The following is an 18,229-nucleotide window of genomic DNA, read 5'->3' on the forward strand; positions in this document are numbered from 1 at the left end:
TACATTTGCTCGTTTGTCTGCTGTTTGATGAACAATGACAGACACATTTCAATCATTATATTGCAAGTCTGTTTGTCACAGATTTACATATGCCACCTTTAAAATATGTGGAATGGAACCAAATGAGAAAAGGTAAAACATGGTAAATGAATAACACTTGTCTTTTTGGAGCTGCTTTACAGCAGTTTGAGTTTCTCATTTAATGTTTGCATCATTGTTTATTACTGCGACTCTGCTTTGAAACAATATGTACTGTATGAAACTTGAGTTATATATAACAAACGTTAAAAGAAGACAACTAAGAGTTATATATATTAAAGAGGGAGATCATTCCAGACCTTTATATGAAACTGGGAATTAGCCTGAAGATGTCTTAAAAACGGTGTGAAGGTTTGATAACGGAGTGCTGAGAAAAAGGCGTGAGATTTCTCTTTAAAATAAGAGATTCGAAGGTGATTCATGTACACATACACTAGCTCAGGAGAGATTGCTAATAACGGCAGTATTACCCTCATGTCGTTCATCTTCAGAACACAAATTAAGATATTTTTGATGAAATCCAATGGCTCAGTGAGGCCTGCATAGCCAGCAATGACATTTCCTCTCATTTTTTTTTGGCACACAAAAAGTATTCTTGTCACTTTATATTATTAAGATAGAACCACCACATTTTAAATATGTTTTTAGTACCTTTATGGATCTTGAGATTTACAGTGTCATTGCTGTCTATGAAAGCCTCACTGAGCCATCTCAGATTTCATCAAAAATATCTTAATTTGTGTTCTGAAGATGAATGAAGGTCTTACGGGTGTGGAATGACACGAGGGAGAGTAATAAATGACAGAATTTTCATTTTTGGGTGAACTAACCCTTTAAATCGCATTGAATAAAAGCGTCTGATTACACTGCAAATGTTTTCCAGCACAAATATCTAAACTTCCTTAAATCAAGACACATTTCTTGAAGAAGCAAAACACCTGAAGATATGAAGTCTTGATTTCTGAAAAATGCTTCAAAATTAAGTGACTTTACGCAAAAAAAAACAAACAAAAAAAGTACAAATGTGACAGAAAAATCTAATTTTCCCTTTATTTTTCTGTAGCTGCATTGAAACAATATTGTGAAAAGTGCTACACAAATAAAACATGGCTTGGAATCAATCAATATTTTAGAGTTAATGGATGAGACCAAATTATGTCCAATGGCGGTTCACTCCAGAGCGATTGTGGAGGGCTGGCCAATCAGAGAGCAGGACCTCTGATAGGCCACACCCCCCTCCGCCAGCTCCCATTCCCCAACCACCCACTGCATCTCCTGCTGTCGTCCTCGGTCCTCCCTCAGGATCAGACTGTAGCGAGCAGTCGTTCCCTCTCTGCTCTGCACCCAGCGTTCCTCTTCCTCTCTCCATCCATCTGCTTCCTCTTCTTGGCTAATCACCCTGTACAGCGTCTTCCTGAACACTTCCCCGCTCACCAACGGCTCTTGTTCTTTATCTCTCGCTTCGTCTGCCACAGATACCGCTTCTATTTTAGAAGAAACATCTTTCCTTTCAGTCTCACTTGCTCCGTACTGCTCCTCCCTCTGGTTGATGAAGAGGACGCTCCGGAATACGGCTTGAACGTCTTTGATCTGTTCTAGGGCTAAAAAGCTCACGCTCTCACCCTCATTCTCCCTTGTCTGGGTGTTTTCAGCGCATCTGTATGCCCGTAGGATGACCCCATCGCTGGCTAAGCGAGCCAAGCTGTGACGCTTGAGCCGCCGGTAGATGGTAAGGTAGTTTCTCAGGAGCCAAAGAAACAGAAAACAGGACGTGAGCGCCGACAGCACACACAGCAACACAAAGCCAGCAAATAACCACCAGCACCATGGAAGCATCCTTCCATCCACATCACGAGCATCTGCCCAGTGCGGACCAACACTGGTCGGCGGTTCTGTTCGGGCAGTGATCCGTTCAGCGGTTGGCAGTTCAGTCTGGACCACGATCCAGGTGTGCGGTTCAGGTGGGGTGGTACTTTGAAGTTGAGATCTGGTAGTAATGGATCCAACGGTTGGTGGTTTGGTGTGGACCGTGATCGTTGTCATGGAGGTGTGCGGGTCCAATTGGCCAGTACTTTGATTGGGTCCAGTGGTTGGCGACTCAGACATTGTGTGTTGTGTGTCGGCAAGTGATTCGGTGGTGTCTCGGTGATAACTCGGTGGTGAAGTGGAAATATCTGGTAAAAAAGTGACTGGACTGGACGAGGGAGTGGTCCAGAAATCAAACCATTTTACATCCTCAACTGTGACCCAGGACCCAGTGGAGGTCCAGGTTTTGGTGGAAGTGGGTAGGTGGGTAATGGTGGTGGTGTCGTGTGGAGCATTCGGAGATTGAGGGGTGGATATTGGCTTTACTAAGATTCTGGTAGAGGAGGAGTGGAAATCCAAGTCTCCGCTGGGGTAGAGGGGTGGATCTGGAGGGCAGAAGTCATTCTCCTCCAGTTCAATGATGGGTCGCTGGAATAGGTGAGGCGGTCCAGAACACACAACGGTGTCGGCAGCAGGAATGATGTCGTTCGGTCCGTCATGCTTGTATACGTTGTGTTCCTGGTCATTCAGGTAGCTGTGGAGGTAACCTACGGCACAGCTGCAAATCCAGGGATTGTAGGACAGGAAAACGTAAGGTAACTCGGGTTTAGATGAGAAGAACCCATCGGGCATCAGCGAGACGCTGTTATTCTCCAAATCAAATGTCTTCAGGCCGCTGGAAGACACTCGCTCCAGAAGGCGAAGCGGCAGGGCGGGAAGCTTATTCTGAGACAGATTAATGATCTCCAGACGTGGCAGTTCACTGAAGGTGGCGTCATGAAGGGAACGAATCTGGTTGCCGTCCAAGTAGATCTCCATCAGGTTGGGAGCGCAGCGGAACACCAGTCCTCCCAAACCAGTTAACCTGTTACCAGACAAACGCAACACGCTCAGGTTCTCAAGCACTGGACCTGAAAGAAACACAAATAGAGTTTGAGATCTTCTCTGAGTCTTGTGTGAGATGACTGCAGTGCTTCTGTTTACCTGGCGGTTCCAGCGTGGTGATGTGATTGTGGCTCAGGTCCAGCTCGTGCAGCTGTGTGAATCCAGAATACGAGGACCAGGACAGAGAACTGAAGTGGTTTTGTGTGAGAACCAGAACCTGTGTGTCTGGCTGGATCCCGTCAGGAACAGCCGTCAGGTTCTGACCCACACAGCTCACGCGGGGCCGGTGGTCCTTGTTCATGTCTCCCGGACAGCTGGCGCTCATGACGACGCCGCACTGCATCATGAGGAAGATGAAGGGTCGCATGATGAAGACTGGAAGAAACCAAGGCATTTTTGAGATCTCACAAAACAGCTTAAGAACATGTTCATTGCAAATTTCACTACAAAATCAAAAGAGAAATATTTTGATTAAAGAAACTAAAGACATTATTTTCTCCCCAAACTCTCAATGTAAAAAAGATGGATTATTTTGTCATCTTTATTTTATTATGTGAAGTACACTGTTGTTCAAAAGTCTCTGGTCAGTAAGAAAATTAACATTTCTGTTAATCAAGGACACATTGAATTGATCAAAAGTGACAGTAAAGTTGGTGCCGATAGCCTAGTGGTTAGAGCGCAGACATATGGCGCAAATGAGTTCACGGTGACCCGAGTTTGATTCTCGTCTCGAGGTCCTCTGCCGATCCTGCCCAATGCTTTCCTGTCTGCTCTCTACTGTCCTCTCCAAATAGAGGGACAAAAAGCCCATACATATAACTTCAAAAAAAAGTGACAGTAAATATATTTATAATGTTACAAAAAATATTTTTATTCATTAAAATAATCCTGAAATTTAAAAGGTATCGTGGTTTCTACAGAAATATGAAGCAGCTCAACAGTTTTCAACATTGATTAATAATCATAAATGTTTCTTGAGCATCAAATCATCATATCAGAATGATTTCTGAAGGATCATGTGACACTGAAGACTGGAGTAATGATGCTGAAAATTCAGCTTTGATCACAGGAATAAATGACACTTTACTATATATTCACATAGAAAACAGCTGATTTACATTGTAAAAATACTTCAAAATTTTTACTGTATTTTTGATCAAATAAGACATTCAAAAGCATAAAACAATCTTACCTACGCCAAACTTTTGAATCAGTGTACGTTTGTAAAGCAGAATTTTAAATACACATCATGACAGTAAGATTTACTACAGAATTAGAATGTTCTTGAGAATAATGTCACAACAGAAAAATCTTAACGGTCCCTAAAATAGGCTCCATGTATTTTATGCAAAATATAATTGACATCTTTATGAGATACTCAAATATAACAGTAGAAAACAGTAATAACAGTGATAGAAAACAACAGTATTGTCTTCACCACACCACACAAATGTGATTCAGAATAAATAATAATATATGTTTGTTTATTGAGTCCGTACCTCTGAGAACTGACGTCCGTATGAAGCCGGTTTCCTCTCGTCTGGATGGAGAGCATCATCTGTTCTGCTGGATTCACAGCTCTATCTCTCTTCCTCAGTATCAAACACAAACCACAAGCGCTTCTCCATATATGAGCATATATGCAATGACTTGAACACAATGGGTTTTTCCACATCAACCCCTGGCCTTTCATTCTTCCTTGGGTACAAAAACACGTTTCCTGGGAAAGACTTTAATTTCTCTAAAAATCTAAAGCAATTATTATTATTGTAAAATGCATCTGTATGTTCTGAAGGAAATGTGAAACCTTTTGTAAAATGATGTTGGTGATGTTGGTGCTTGTTCAATAGCTTTATGTGGTCATAGATATTGTTTAATCTTTTTTACGGTTTTAAGCTAGATTGCTCAGAAAAACACCGTCTTCAACAAACACCAACAGAATTATTCTGCAGTTTCTTCAGTCAGACATTGAGGAGATAAACTACAAAAACACCAGAAACAATGTTGTTTTTATACATTTTCCTTTAATGACATTTTGCAGTTTTTAAACAGACATTTTTTAAAACTCAAAAAAGTAACTCAAAATCCAGAATAAAAGAGCAACAGAAGAGCAGAAACAGAAGCGGCAGCTTGTGTCCCATGACACATGTGAGGTTCATCATGTCGGAAACAGAACGTCAACCTCAAAAAAACAAAAACAAAACACACAAGTGAAGAATGCATGTGTGTGTTTGTGCAAATGAACTCAGCGGATTTCCTCCATAAACATACGTGACGGCACAAACACACATTAATCAATTAAATCATAATCAAACCAAAGAGGGCATGATGAAACTAAACAAGCATCATATTACGGCAGGAAACAGTCTGCAAGGGTAAATAAGAGACATCATCATCATCATCAAAACACACACGACACAGTCAGAAGATTGTCCTGAAGTGTTAAAGGTCACGGTCAGCAATGCTCCTGTGCTACTTGAGTGATGTCATGTCTAAAGGTAAACTCGCATAACCCCGCCCACCTGCGACACAGTTACCATGACATCACTGAACACAAGAACAGCCCCCCGCGTCTCGTTTGCTCTGTCTGACGGGATACAGTGGAAATCTCCAGTGAGTGGAAATCGCCAGTGAGTATCTCAAATAGGAATCTCCAGTGGTAATCCAAAGAGGAATTATCCAGTGGGAATCTCAAGTTACAATTTCCAGTGGGAATCTCCAATAAGAATATCCAGTGGGAATCTCCAGAGAGAATCTCCAGAGGGAATCTCAAGTGGGAATCTCAAGTGGGAATCTCCAGAGGGAATCTCCAGAGGGAATCTCCAGAGGGATCTCCAGAGAGAATCTTCAAAGGGAATCTCCAGAGGAAATCTCCAGTGGGAATCTCCAGAGGAAATCTCCAGTGGGAATCTCCAAAGGAAATCTCCAGAGGGATCTCCAGAGAGAATCTTCAAAGGGAATCTCCAGAGGGATCTCCAAAGAGAATCTCCAGAGGGAATCTCCAGAGGGAATCTCCAGTGGGAATCTCCAGAGGAAATCTCCAGTGGGATCTCCAGAGAGAATCTTCAAAGGGAATCTCCAGAGGGAATCTCCAGAGGAAATCTCCAGTGGGAATCTCCAGAGAGAATCTCCAGTGGGAATCTCCAGTGGGAATCTCCAGAGAAAATCTCCAGTGGGAATCTCCAGAGAGAATCTCCAGTGGGAATCTCCAGAGGGAATCTCCAGTGGGAATCTCCAGTGGGAATCTCCAGTGGGAATCTCCAGAGGGAATCTCCAGTGGGAATCTCCAGAGAAAATCTCCAGAGGGAATCTCCAGTCAGAATCTCCAGAGAAAATCTCAAGAGGGAATCTCCAGAGGGAATCTCCAGAGGGAATCTCCAGTGGGAATCTCCAGAGGGAATCTCCAGTGGGAATCTCCAGTGGGAATCTCCAGTGGGAATCTCCAGAGAAAATCTCCAGAGGGAATCTCCAGTCAGAATCTCCAGAGAAAATCTCAAGAGGGAATCTCCAGTGGGAATCTCCAGTGGGAATCTCCAGTGAGCATCCAGCATGATGCGCCACTGCAGCCTCATGCAAGCGGGACTGATTCAGATTTGCCACTCAAAATATTGTCAAACCGGATCAAACGACTGTCTGTGGCATTAAGGCACAGGAATCATAATCCAAATAAATAGCAAAACATATTTCTGCCATCTGATTGAGTCCGTCATCAGCATGTTCACTAGCAACTTTAAAAATAATCCACAGAAATCCTGAAAAACATCAACTCTAAAACTCACACGACTTGCATCTTCACTCCACATGTCCATTTCATTGACCTTTGAACTCTAAACATCACTTTCTTTATCATCGTCATCAGTGATTGACAGCTGTCAATCATCAGAGTAAACTCATTCCAGCCCTACACACTATTGCTTTCCTCAATGCTGCTCTTCTCATTTCTCTCCACTAATCTGAATCAATTCAGTGAATCAGTTTGTTGGGCTGGTTCGTTTCAATAAACCGGTTCTTGATTTGAGTCATTCTGTGATTTATTTGTTTTTCAGTTTAATCATTTCTGGTAAATTAACATGTTCAAATAAATTCATTATTTGAGCTGTAAAGTGTCTAAATGAGGTGGATCTACTGCTGCAGGTGGACGAGTGTGATGTGATGAAGTCTTGTGTTGTTTAACAGTTATCATCTGGCTCAGTTTATTCCACTAAAGTTTGGCTTTAAAAAAACATAAATTGAAAATATAAAATAAATGAAAAACTGTAGTGTGAGTTAAAATGATTCAAGCTGGTGATGAACAGCATCTATATGAACACATACTGAAGCCAGAGTGATCTTTCTAGGTGTTCTGGTGTGAATCAGTCAGACGAATCATTAACAAGAACCGGTTCAAAAGAACCATGAATCAGAAGTTCCTCCTGCTGCATCTCAGATCTCAGACACACACACACACACACACACACTCTCACAGCGTTTCTGTCAGTGATCTCTGAGGTTATTGGCGTCTCATTAAGGCACATTGAGGCTGAACATACAAACACCCAAAACTAGTGCAAATCTGATGCACAACCAATCCGGGGCAGAGTCATTTCTGAGAGGTACGTGATACTGAACGACACCAAGAACAGTTGAGTAGTGACATGGAGACTGTGCGTTACCAGAGTTTGGGTCAGTTTGGGTTAACAAGTCTCGGACCGCCCCCACACATGCATATTGCACTTAAAATCACGAGAGCTTTCCAGAAATCACAAGCTCTAATCTGATTGGATGATCAAGAGTCAGTGTGAATAAAACTCGAGACCTGATGAACGATAACCATAACGATATATATCAGCGTTCACACCATAATGTTCTGTTCATTATTACATGTTTTGTCGACTGCTGCTTTAAATGCTCAAGTTCTTAAGGATGGATTCTGATTGGCTGTCAATGTTTTATTGGGAAAAAATCATTCTGAAAGTGATGTCGTCATTTTTATAGTTGTGATGTGGACTTTGCTATTCTTGAAGAATTGGAACAGATTTTATTAATACTTTATTAATTATAGTTATGGTTCCGGTTGCGTTCCTGACGCTCTCTTCCTGTCTGAAGTGGGCGATTCTCGGGCAGAATGAACTCGTTCTACTGATAGTCTGACGACACAAGACTGTTAACTAACCTACTAACCCATCAAAACAACACTGCTTGTATTTCATGACATCACAAGAATAGAACGAACGCGCAGGCGTCAGACGGGCGTTTCTTTGCTCTTCAGGTCGGGGGCGCTGTACTGCCGTCTCATGCGCGGCGGGGTGACGTAGCCCTGCGGTTTTTGGTGTTTGCCGTGCTGTTGATCAGTGAACGTGTGCGGTAGAGTCTGGTAGGTCTGGGCTGCGGGTCGCTGATGATTGACGTACGTTTGCATGTACGCCCCCTCCCCACGTACGCAAGGGCCCGGCGACTGTTGCCGATAGCGACCGCGACCTGTCTGCTGCGAGCCGTTGTTGTGTTGGTGGTGCCCGTTGCTGTAGTAACCCTGGTTGCCAGGCATGGTGGAGCCGTCCAGCGAGTTTCGCCTGTAGCGCCAGTGCTGTTGCTGGGGAACGTGATTGCCGTTTCCATAGTTACCGTTGCTGTAGTGGCGAGGTTGCCAGGGCCGACTGGGGGAGGGCGCGCGCATGACGACCGGCATTTGGAACGGTAGAGGGAGTAAGGGCATGCCGGGGACGGGGCCTCGGTCCTCGTCTGCCGCGACGGACATGTTCGGTCCCCAGGAGAGCCGGTGCTGCGGGTTGCTCTTGAAGGGGAATTTCAGCTTGCAGTCCTGCGGGGGAATGAAGCGTCCCGTTCCGGGAAGGTGGACCACGCCCTCCGCGCCCACGGCCCCGCCCCCTCTGCGCAGCCGCTTGGTGATCTGCTGCTGCTGCAGGTTGTGCAGGCGCGTCTGCTCCTGTTTGAGCCAGCGCAGGCGGCCCCTCCGGAAGGCGGGATCTTCTTCCATCAGCCGCGACACGCGCTCTTCTTTGGGGAGGAGCTCCAGAGAGCCACGCCCATCCTCCTCTTCGCCCCGCCCCTGATCGCCATCTGCGCTCAGATCCTCTGGTTCATCATCGTCCTACACGAACACAAACACATTTACTGAACACTTTGTGTCTACACTGCATTCCAAATTATTCTGATATGTCATTATAATTTGGAACGTGGTGTGTGTGTGTGTGTGTGTGTACCTGCACTCCTGGTATGATGCTCTCCATCTTCATCATTCGGTCTCGGAGGGCTTTGATCTCCTCGTCCTTCATGTTGTTCTGCTCTTTGACCTCTTGTAAAATGTCCGTCAGTTTGTCGATGTGTGCTTTCAGGTCGTACACGCCGCTCCTTCCGTTCTCTCCGTCTGCGCAGGCGTCCGTCTCCTGCGGCCGCCCGTCTCCGATGCCCACCGTGTCCCACACGTCCTGCGCCACCTCCCTCCACGCGTCCTTCTCCGCCGCGTCCCGTCTGCCGTACATGCGGCTCAGCTCCTTCATCTTCACGATGGCCAGCGCCTCCATCTCGCGCCGCGAGTGTCTGAAGTCTCCGAGCGCCACCTCGTAGCAGATCTCCTTCACCGCCTGCAGCTTCAGGTCGCTCATGGTCACCTGCTCGGGGTCTTTGCTGATCCTCCTGCGCTGCGGGATCTGGTAGACGCGGAGCGGCTCGCGCCGTTTACCGCTGCTGGGTAAACCACAGCGCTTCACGATGGACTGAACCTGAAACAGTCACATGGTTAGAAAACATGAATGATGAACATGTGACTTCTGTGCAGGAACATACATTAAGTTTTTATTTTTATATTTTATATTTAGGTTAGTGTGTGTCTGATACCTTGTTAGCTGGTAGTTTCTCTCTCAGGGAGGAAATGAGTCTCCAGCTCTCTTCACATGAGCGTTTATCAGAATCATCGCCACTGTCTGAATCTGCATACTGAACACACACACACACACACACACAAATGAATCGTGTCTGGTGGTTTAGAGCAGTAGCTGTCCATCACAGCAGGTTAAAGGTGATTGTGTCTCTCACCAGTCTCTGTTGCTCCAGCAGTAGATCTGCTTCCTCTTTCTCGCGCCGATACTGAGTCTCCACATCCTGTAGCCTGAGACAAACACAGATGGAGTCAGCACACGTCCACCTACTGAAACATACTTTGTACCCAGAAGTGAGCTAAACCTCTCAAAACCTCATTTGTAATACTGTACAATAACACTTCCTTCGACTGGTTCGCAGAACAACTGTTGTGTGCACTTATAGCTCAAAACAGAGGTGAAATTTCAATATTTCATGTACACATAATTATTTATTTGGTGTAATAAGCCATGTGACTGTACATTGTCCAATAAATGTTTGTCTTGTTTGAACTTGTTTTGTTTTAAAATCCCTTTTCCCTCACGAAAGCATTGAGTTTTGAATATTTCAACTCAAATCAATATTTCATGTCCAGTTATTTACTTATAGGACATTGATGATCATCTGGAGTTTTAGTTACAGACTTCAAACTAACTTCTGACATAGCAGAACCAGAAAACACTAACATAACCCTTTATTAACCCTCTGGTGCTGTTCGGTCATTTCTATGCTTTGGTTTTTTTTTTTACTTCATTAGAATGGTATGAAACTTGGTCAAGGTTTTGGCACTTGATATCTGAATTGCATTGAAAATTAATAGGAAGTGAATCTCATCTAGTGGAAGCGTTTGGTACTGCACCCCAACAAACTCTGACTGAAAGCTCATTTTTTGAGATATTAACCTCAAATTTGGAGCATAACTTGTTTAGATGTATGGCTTTGATTTCCCCCACATTTTTACAGTAAATGTGTTTTGGAAAATATATATTTCATATAAAATTTATAGTTTTTTTTTTTTTTTTTTTTGTAAAAAAAACTTTTCACTTCAACAATAATCTGCCAAGAGTCTTCTCTAAAAAGAGATCAAACTTCAGTCTGTGCTCCAAAACATTTTAGATTGATGACAGTTTAAGGTCTATGCTCAAAAAGTGGTTAACTCTTTCCCCGCCATTGAACGAATTTTCCGGCTTTCTGTGTTTTCATTGTTATACGTTAGGGGGCGCTACTGAAAAAGATGAAGAAGCAATAGAAGCATTGCTGACGCACGGTGTAGTCTATGAAAAAAAATTCCTAGCTTTTTGTTAAAAAATGAAACACCCACATTCAAGTGCTGATAAAAAAGAAAGCATGAAATACATTTTTCTGTTCTTTCTTTTGATATATTGCACATTCAAATATATATTCAGATATATAACAAAATATTCTGGAGGCCATGAAAGTTTTATGAAAATTAACAAAAATGCTTTAAAAAAAAAATACTCTGGCGGGGAAAGAGTTAACGGGTAATAAATGGATCATAATTATTCCATAATGTAATTTAGTAGCTTACAATCTCCTAAAAATATAAAATATTAAATAAAAAACATGATCAAACTAAAATAAAGTAGATTCATTTAAATGATATAAAAGTTTTGACCGCCATTCTAGCAGCGGCAGAGGGTTAAATGTTGTTTAATAAATGCTTTAGAAGTATTGCACATTGTTAGTTCATGTTAACTAATGTAATTAATTTAAAGGTGCCCAAGAATGCTTTTTCACAAGATGTAATATAAGTCTAAGGTGTCTCCTGAATGTGTCTGTGAAGTTTCAGCTCAAAATACCCCATAGATTTGTTTTAATTAATTTTTTTAACTGCCTATTTTGGGGCATCATTAAATATACACTGATTTTGGCAGCGCCACCCCTTTAAATGGCGTGCTCTCTGCCCCACGAGCTCTCGACTATATTACAGCGCATTTACAAAGTTCACACAGCTAATATAACCCTCAAATGGATCTTTACAAGATGTTCGTCATGCATACTGCATGCATGCTTCGGATCATGTGAGTAAAGTATTTATTTGGATGTTTACATTTGATTCTGAATGAGTTTGATAGTGCTCCGTGGCTAAAGCTAACATTACACACTGTTGGAGAGATTTATAAAGAATGAAGTTGTGTTTATGAATTATACAGACTGCAAGTGTTTAATAATGAAAATAGCGACGGCTCTTGTCTCCGTGAATACAGTAAGAAACGATGGTAACTTTAACCACATTTAACAGTACATTAGCAACATGCTAACGAAACATTTAGAAAGACAATTTACAAATATCATGATATCATGGATCATGTCAGTTATTATTGCTCCATCTGCCATTTTTCACTATTGTTCTTGCTTGCTTACCTAGTCTGATGATTCAGCTGTGCACAGATCCAAACGTTAATACTGGCTGCCCTTGTGTAATGCCTTGAACATGGGCTGGCATATGCAAATATTGGGGGCGTGCATATTAATGATCCCGACTGTTACGTAACAGTCGGTGTTATGTTGAGATTCGCCTGTTCTTCAGAGGTCTTTTAAACAAATGAGATTTAGATAAGGAGGAGGAAACAATGGAGTTTGAGACTCACTGTATGTCATTTCCATGTACTGAACTCTTGTTATTCAACTATGCCGAGATAAATTAATTTTTTGATTCTAGGGCACCTTTAACAAATGGAACCTTATTGTAAAGTGTAACATAAAAATTCATAATAATAAATAGAATACAGTTGTTTTTTTAAATATTGTAAAAATGTAGTGTTCTGTTAGTCAGCATGAGATCAAAATTCTTGTATTTTTATGGAATATTGCAGTGATTTATCGCTGCACATCATTATTGTTTTAAATTCATGTTCTGGTAATCTTGAATCAGAATATCTTCCTCCTGCAGCATCTCTTCTCTTCTCTGATGATGAGGGCGGGGCAACCTGTCACTCACATGAGATCCACCAATAGCAAACCACAACCATCCAATCAATTCCCCACAGACAAAATCAAGCCCCGCCCTACATTTGTTCTTGTTTGAGAAGCGTTTCACTCGGATATACGACACAATAGAGAAGAAAAGCATCTGACCTCCTCTCCATCTCCAGTTTGATGTCGATGCCCTGCTTCTCCAGCAGTTCTCTCTGAGCGTAGTTCCAGTCCACCGGCTCCCCCTGCTGCTCCAGACAGCTGCTGCGCTCTCGCTCCAGACGCGCCTGCTCAGGGTGGTTGAATCGGAACACGTGGTTCTTGCCCATCACGATGCGGTTTCCTGCGACACGAGAGGTTGAGCTCAGGGTGATCACGAGGACGGCGGGCTCAAGTTCACGCAAACACACTCACCCTGTCTGAGCCGCACACACTCGCTGATCTGCTTGCCGTTCACGTACGTCTCCGCTCCCTCCAGCGGCTCCAGAGTCACGTCCACTACAGACACACAGGAAGTGAGGGATCTGCGTGAGCATGATGTGATGGTGGATATCGTATGCTAATGAGGAGGGCGGGGCTCCTCCCTAAGGGGGCGGGGCTCACAGCTGACCGAAGAAGACCCCAGCTCATGTTAGGCCGCACTGGTTATGAAAGCGTCCATCAAGTTTAACTCTTTCACTTCCGAATGTCATGTTCCGGGTCAAAAATGACTTGCCTTTTTAAAAACTCTCATTACACTATATTATCACCAAAAGTTTACAAACTTATATTATCCTACTAGCACTAGAAAAAGAGCATCCTTTCTGGGCCAAAATGGCCCAAACACAACATGAGTTAAAATAAGGGAAATGATCAAATGAGGTCGAGCAGCTTTCATTGGTCAAGGATTCATTCACATGCAAATAACATCATTTGAAATGAGTCACAGTGGGATGTCAGAGCGCTCCAGTGGTTTGGTTTCATGCTAATGAAGCACATAAACAGCACAGAGAAACTCGACTGACACACAGAAAGACTGTTTGAACGAGTGAAAGACGAGCAGAAGTGACATTTATAACAGGAGGAGCATGAGGAGGAAGGACATGAATGATGATCGTTCAGATGATACCTGTGTCAAATCCCAGCGACTGTTCCACCGTCAGAGAGAAAACCAGCACAGTACATGAGTGTGTGTTACTGACACAAATACACACACACACACACACACACACACACACACACACACACACACACACACACACCTATATATTCTGCCTTCAGTGTGATTTTGTGATGTAATTAAACACACACACATTATTCTCCAGCACTTCAAATGTTATTTTAATGTGATGAACACAAACATTACTTGTTCATCCTTCTGAGATTGTCCCTATTGTAAAACCGAACGTTTAAAAATGTAGGAAATTCAACATTTGATAGAAAACACTTATTTAAAAAAGACAATAATTACCACTTTAACCAGCAGGTGGCGGCAAAGTAGCATTTATTTGTGCATATATCAGCCATTTCCTCTAATCGTTTTTCACTTCGCTTTTGACTAAATATTAAACATTATAAAATAACTAGGTTTAAAAATACATTTTGTCAATTTGAAGTATGAAACACTCAGAAAATCTCCTGAAAAACAATAACTTTTCTTGTGAATGAACGACAGAAAGCGAGCGCCGCTCTCTCTTTATAATCACAGCAGCTGTCAGTCAATGATTTCAGCACACTTGTGAAAACACACATTTATTCAATTCATCTAACTAAAGTGCTTTTTTTGCACATAAAAGTGTGGAAACTGATGGTCGAATTGAATTTAGTCGAGGAGGAACACTGAGGAACGTCTTTATTTATTTATTTTTTATGCCGTCTTACGTTTGAATAACTACATTAATGCTATTCCTGAATATTTAAGTGACTATATTCTGATTATAAACTAAGTATGACACTGCTGATGCTCAACACACCAGCACATGACTCTCACCGGAAGTTCTCCAGCTGGATTATATTAATGCGGAAGTTCTAAAGAACGCTCCATACGTATAGTCCATTTATTCCTATAAAAATGGAATTTACAGTATAGCTTTTCCTCTATTATGGTGTGGATGAGTCACTACTGCAGGGTCTGGATTCACTATACAGGAACTGATACTACCAGCTTACTGTGCAGCGCTACACACACACACACACACACCCACACACACACACTCACACCCTCACACACACTCTTACCTTCTCCGTTGTGGTTGATGTAGCTGTAAAACACACAGTGCTGCTCTTTAATAAACTGACCACTGAGCTTAATGTCCACATCCTTCTGACCAACCCTAGAAACACACACACACACACACACACACACACACTGATGAATATATCAGCACAGATGATCCATAAACAATCATTCATCAAATCAGAGAATTTAAATTAGAAAACGTTTTTTAGTTTTACACAATTTATTTTCAAAGTGATCTGGTGTTTGCTACAATCTCACAAACTCCTACAGCTCCATCTGAACCAGATCATGATGATTTTGATTCAGTCTGAACCAGATCATGATGATTTTGATTCAGTCTGAACCAGATCATAATGATTTTGATTCAGTCTGAACCAGATCATGATGATTTTGATTCAGTCTGAACCAGATCATGATGATTTTGATTCAGTCTGAACCAGATCATGATGATTTTGATTCAGTCTGAACCAGATCATGATGATTTTGATTCAGTCTGAACCAGATCATAATGATTTTGATTCAGTCTGAACCAGATCATGATGATTTTGATTCAGTCTGAACCAGATCATAATGATTTTGATTCAGTCTGAACCAGATCATGATGATTTTGATTCAGTCTGAACCAGATCATGATGATTTTGATTCAGTCTGAACCAGATCATAATGATTTTGATTCAGTCTGAACCAGATCATGATGATTTTGATTCAGTCTGAACCAGATCATGATGATTTTGATTCAGTCTGAACCAGATCATAATGATTTTGATTCAGTCTGAACCAGATCATGATGATTTTGATTCAGTCTGAACCAGATCATGATTTTGATTCAGTCTGAACCAGATCATGATGATTTTGATTCAGTCTGAACCAGATCATGATGATTTTGATTCAGTCTGAACCAGATCATGATGATTTTGATTCAGTCTGAACCAGATCATAATGATTTTGATTCAGTCTGGACCAGATCATGATGATTTTGATTGTCTGAACCAGATCATGATGATTTTGATTCAGTCTGAACCAGATCATAATGATTTTGATTCAGTCTGAACCAGATCATGATGATTTTGATTCAGTCTGAACCAGATCATGATGATTTTGATTCAGTCTGAACCAGATCATGATGATTTTGATTCAGTCTGAACCAGATCATAATGATTTTGATTCAGTCTGAACCAGATCATGATGATTTTGATTCAGTCTGAACCAGATCATGATGATTTTGATTCAGTTTGAACCAGATCACAACAGTTTTGATTCAATTTGAACTAGAAGCTGATGGTTTTGATTTAGTCTGAACCAGATCACAACGGTTTTGATTCAGTCTGAATCAGATCAAGATGGTTTTGATTCAGTCTGAACCAGATCACAACGGTTTTGATACAGTTTGAACCAGATCACAACGGTTTTGATTCAGTCTGAACCAGATCACAACGGTTTTGATTCAGTCTGAATCAGATCATGATGGTTTTGATTCAGTCTGAACCAGATTACAACAGTTTTGATTCAATTTGAACTAGAAGCTGATGGTTTTGATTTAGTCTGAACCAGATCACAACGGTTTTGATTCAGTCTGAATCAGATCAAGATGGTTTTGATTCAGTTTGAACCAGATCACAACGGTTTTGATACAGTTTGAACCAGATCACAACGGTTTTGATTCAGTCTGAACCAGATCACAACGGTTTTGATTCAGTCTGAACCAGATCATGATGATTTTGATTCAGTCTGAACCAGATCATGATGATTTTGATTCAGTCTGAACCAGATCATGATGATTTTGATTCAGTCTGAACCAGATCATAATGATTTTGATTCAGTCTGGACCAGATCATGATGATTTTGATTGTCTGAACCAGATCATGATGATTTTGATTCAGTCTGAACCAGATCATAATGATTTTGATTCAGTCTGAACCAGATCATGATGATTTTGATTCAGTCTGAACCAGATCATGATGATTTTGATTCAGTCTGAACCAGATCATGATGATTTTGATTCAGTCTGAACCAGATCATAATGATTTTGATTCAGTCTGAACCAGATCATGATGATTTTGATTCAGTCTGAACCAGATCATGATGATTTTGATTCAGTTTGAACCAGATCACAACAGTTTTGATTCAATTTGAACTAGAAGCTGATGGTTTTGATTTAGTCTGAACCAGATCACAACGGTTTTGATTCAGTCTGAATCAGATCAAGATGGTTTTGATTCAGTCTGAACCAGATCACAACGGTTTTGATACAGTTTGAACCAGATCACAACGGTTTTGATTCAGTCTGAACCAGATCACAACGGTTTTGATTCAGTCTGAATCAGATCATGATGGTTTTGATTCAGTCTGAACCAGATCACAACAGTTTTGATTCAATTTGAACTAGAAGCTGATGGTTTTGATTTAGTCTGAACCAGATCACAACGGTTTTGATTCAGTCTGAATCAGATCAAGATGGTTTTGATTCAGTTTGAACCAGATCACAACGGTTTTGATACAGTTTGAACCAGATCACAACGGTTTTGATTCAGTCTGAACCAGATCACAACGGTTTTGATTCAGTCTGAATCAGATCATGATGGTTTTGATTCAGTTTGAACCAGATCACAACAGTTTTGATTCAATTTGAACTAGAAGCTGATGGTTTTGATTTAGTCTGAACCAGATCACAACGGTTTTGATTCAGTCTGAATCAGATCAAGATGGTTTTGATTCAGTTTGAACCAGATCACAACGGTTTTGATACAGTTTGAACCAGATCACAACGGTTTTGATTCAGTCTGAACCAGATCACAACGGTTTTGATTCAGTCTGAATCAGATCATGATGGTTTTGATTCAGTCTGAACCAGATCACAACGGTTTTGATACAGTTTGAACCAGATCACAACGGTTTATAAAGTTTGAACCAGATCACAACGGTTTTGATTCAGTCTGAACCAGATCACAACGGTTTTGATACAGTTTGAACCAGATCACAACGGTTTTGATTCAGTCTGAACCAGATCACAACGGTTTTGATTCAGTCTGAATCAGATCATGATGGTTTTGATTCAGTCTGAACCAGATCACAACGGTTTTGATTCAGTTTGAACCAGATCACAACGGTTTTGATACAGTTTGAACCAGATCACAACGGTTTTGATTCAGTTTGAACCAGATCACAACGGTTTTGATTCAGTCTGAACCAGATCACAATAGTTTTGATTCAGTTTGAACCAGATCACAACGGTTTTGATTCAATTTGAACTAGAAGCTGATGGTTTTGATT

General features: G+C 41.5%; 2 protein-coding genes across 2 annotated transcripts in view; both read right to left on the bottom strand.

The window, feature by feature from the left end:
* Positions 1-12: 12 nt before the first annotated feature.
* On the bottom strand, positions 13-4,633 carry LOC137009243 (platelet glycoprotein Ib alpha chain). Its single transcript, XM_067371296.1, has 3 exons — positions 4,449-4,633; positions 3,049-3,324; positions 13-2,975 (listed from the first exon to the last, which is right to left on the bottom strand). Exons 2-3 carry the CDS (start codon positions 3,314-3,316, stop codon positions 1,210-1,212), a joined length of 2,034 nt encoding a protein of 677 aa, XP_067227397.1. The 5' UTR covers positions 3,317-3,324; positions 4,449-4,633; the 3' UTR covers positions 13-1,209.
* A 1,568-nt stretch (positions 4,634-6,201) lies between these two features.
* Positions 6,202-18,229, bottom strand: part of si:ch73-375g18.1 (kinesin-like protein KIF1C) — a 25,756-nt gene continuing 13,728 nt past the window's right edge. Inside the window, exons 17-23 of the mRNA XM_067370684.1 lie at positions 14,959-15,053; positions 13,156-13,239; positions 12,904-13,084; positions 9,982-10,054; positions 9,784-9,882; positions 9,150-9,668; positions 6,202-9,037 (exon numbers count right to left, since the gene is read on the bottom strand). Coding sequence (XP_067226785.1) covers positions 8,171-9,037; positions 9,150-9,668; positions 9,784-9,882; positions 9,982-10,054; positions 12,904-13,084; positions 13,156-13,239; positions 14,959-15,053 — 1,918 coding nt within the window. The 3' untranslated portion in view covers positions 6,202-8,170. The remainder of the gene's footprint in view (positions 9,038-9,149; positions 9,669-9,783; positions 9,883-9,981; positions 10,055-12,903; positions 13,085-13,155; positions 13,240-14,958; positions 15,054-18,229) is intronic.

The sequence above is a fragment of the Chanodichthys erythropterus genome, chromosome 20, assembly GCF_024489055.1.
Source record: "Chanodichthys erythropterus isolate Z2021 chromosome 20, ASM2448905v1, whole genome shotgun sequence".
Lineage (NCBI taxonomy): Eukaryota > Metazoa > Chordata > Actinopteri > Cypriniformes > Xenocyprididae > Chanodichthys > Chanodichthys erythropterus.

Excerpts from the sequence above, each read along its gene's own strand:
- LOC137009243 (XM_067371296.1), bottom strand. The coding sequence starts at position 3,316 with ATGCGACCCTTCATCTTCCTCATGATGCAGTGCGGCGTCGTCATGAGC. Across the intron at positions 2,976-3,048 it reads CACCACGCTGGAACCGCCAG|GTCCAGTGCTTGAGAACCTG; the intron begins GTAAACAGAAGC and ends TGTTTCTTTCAG.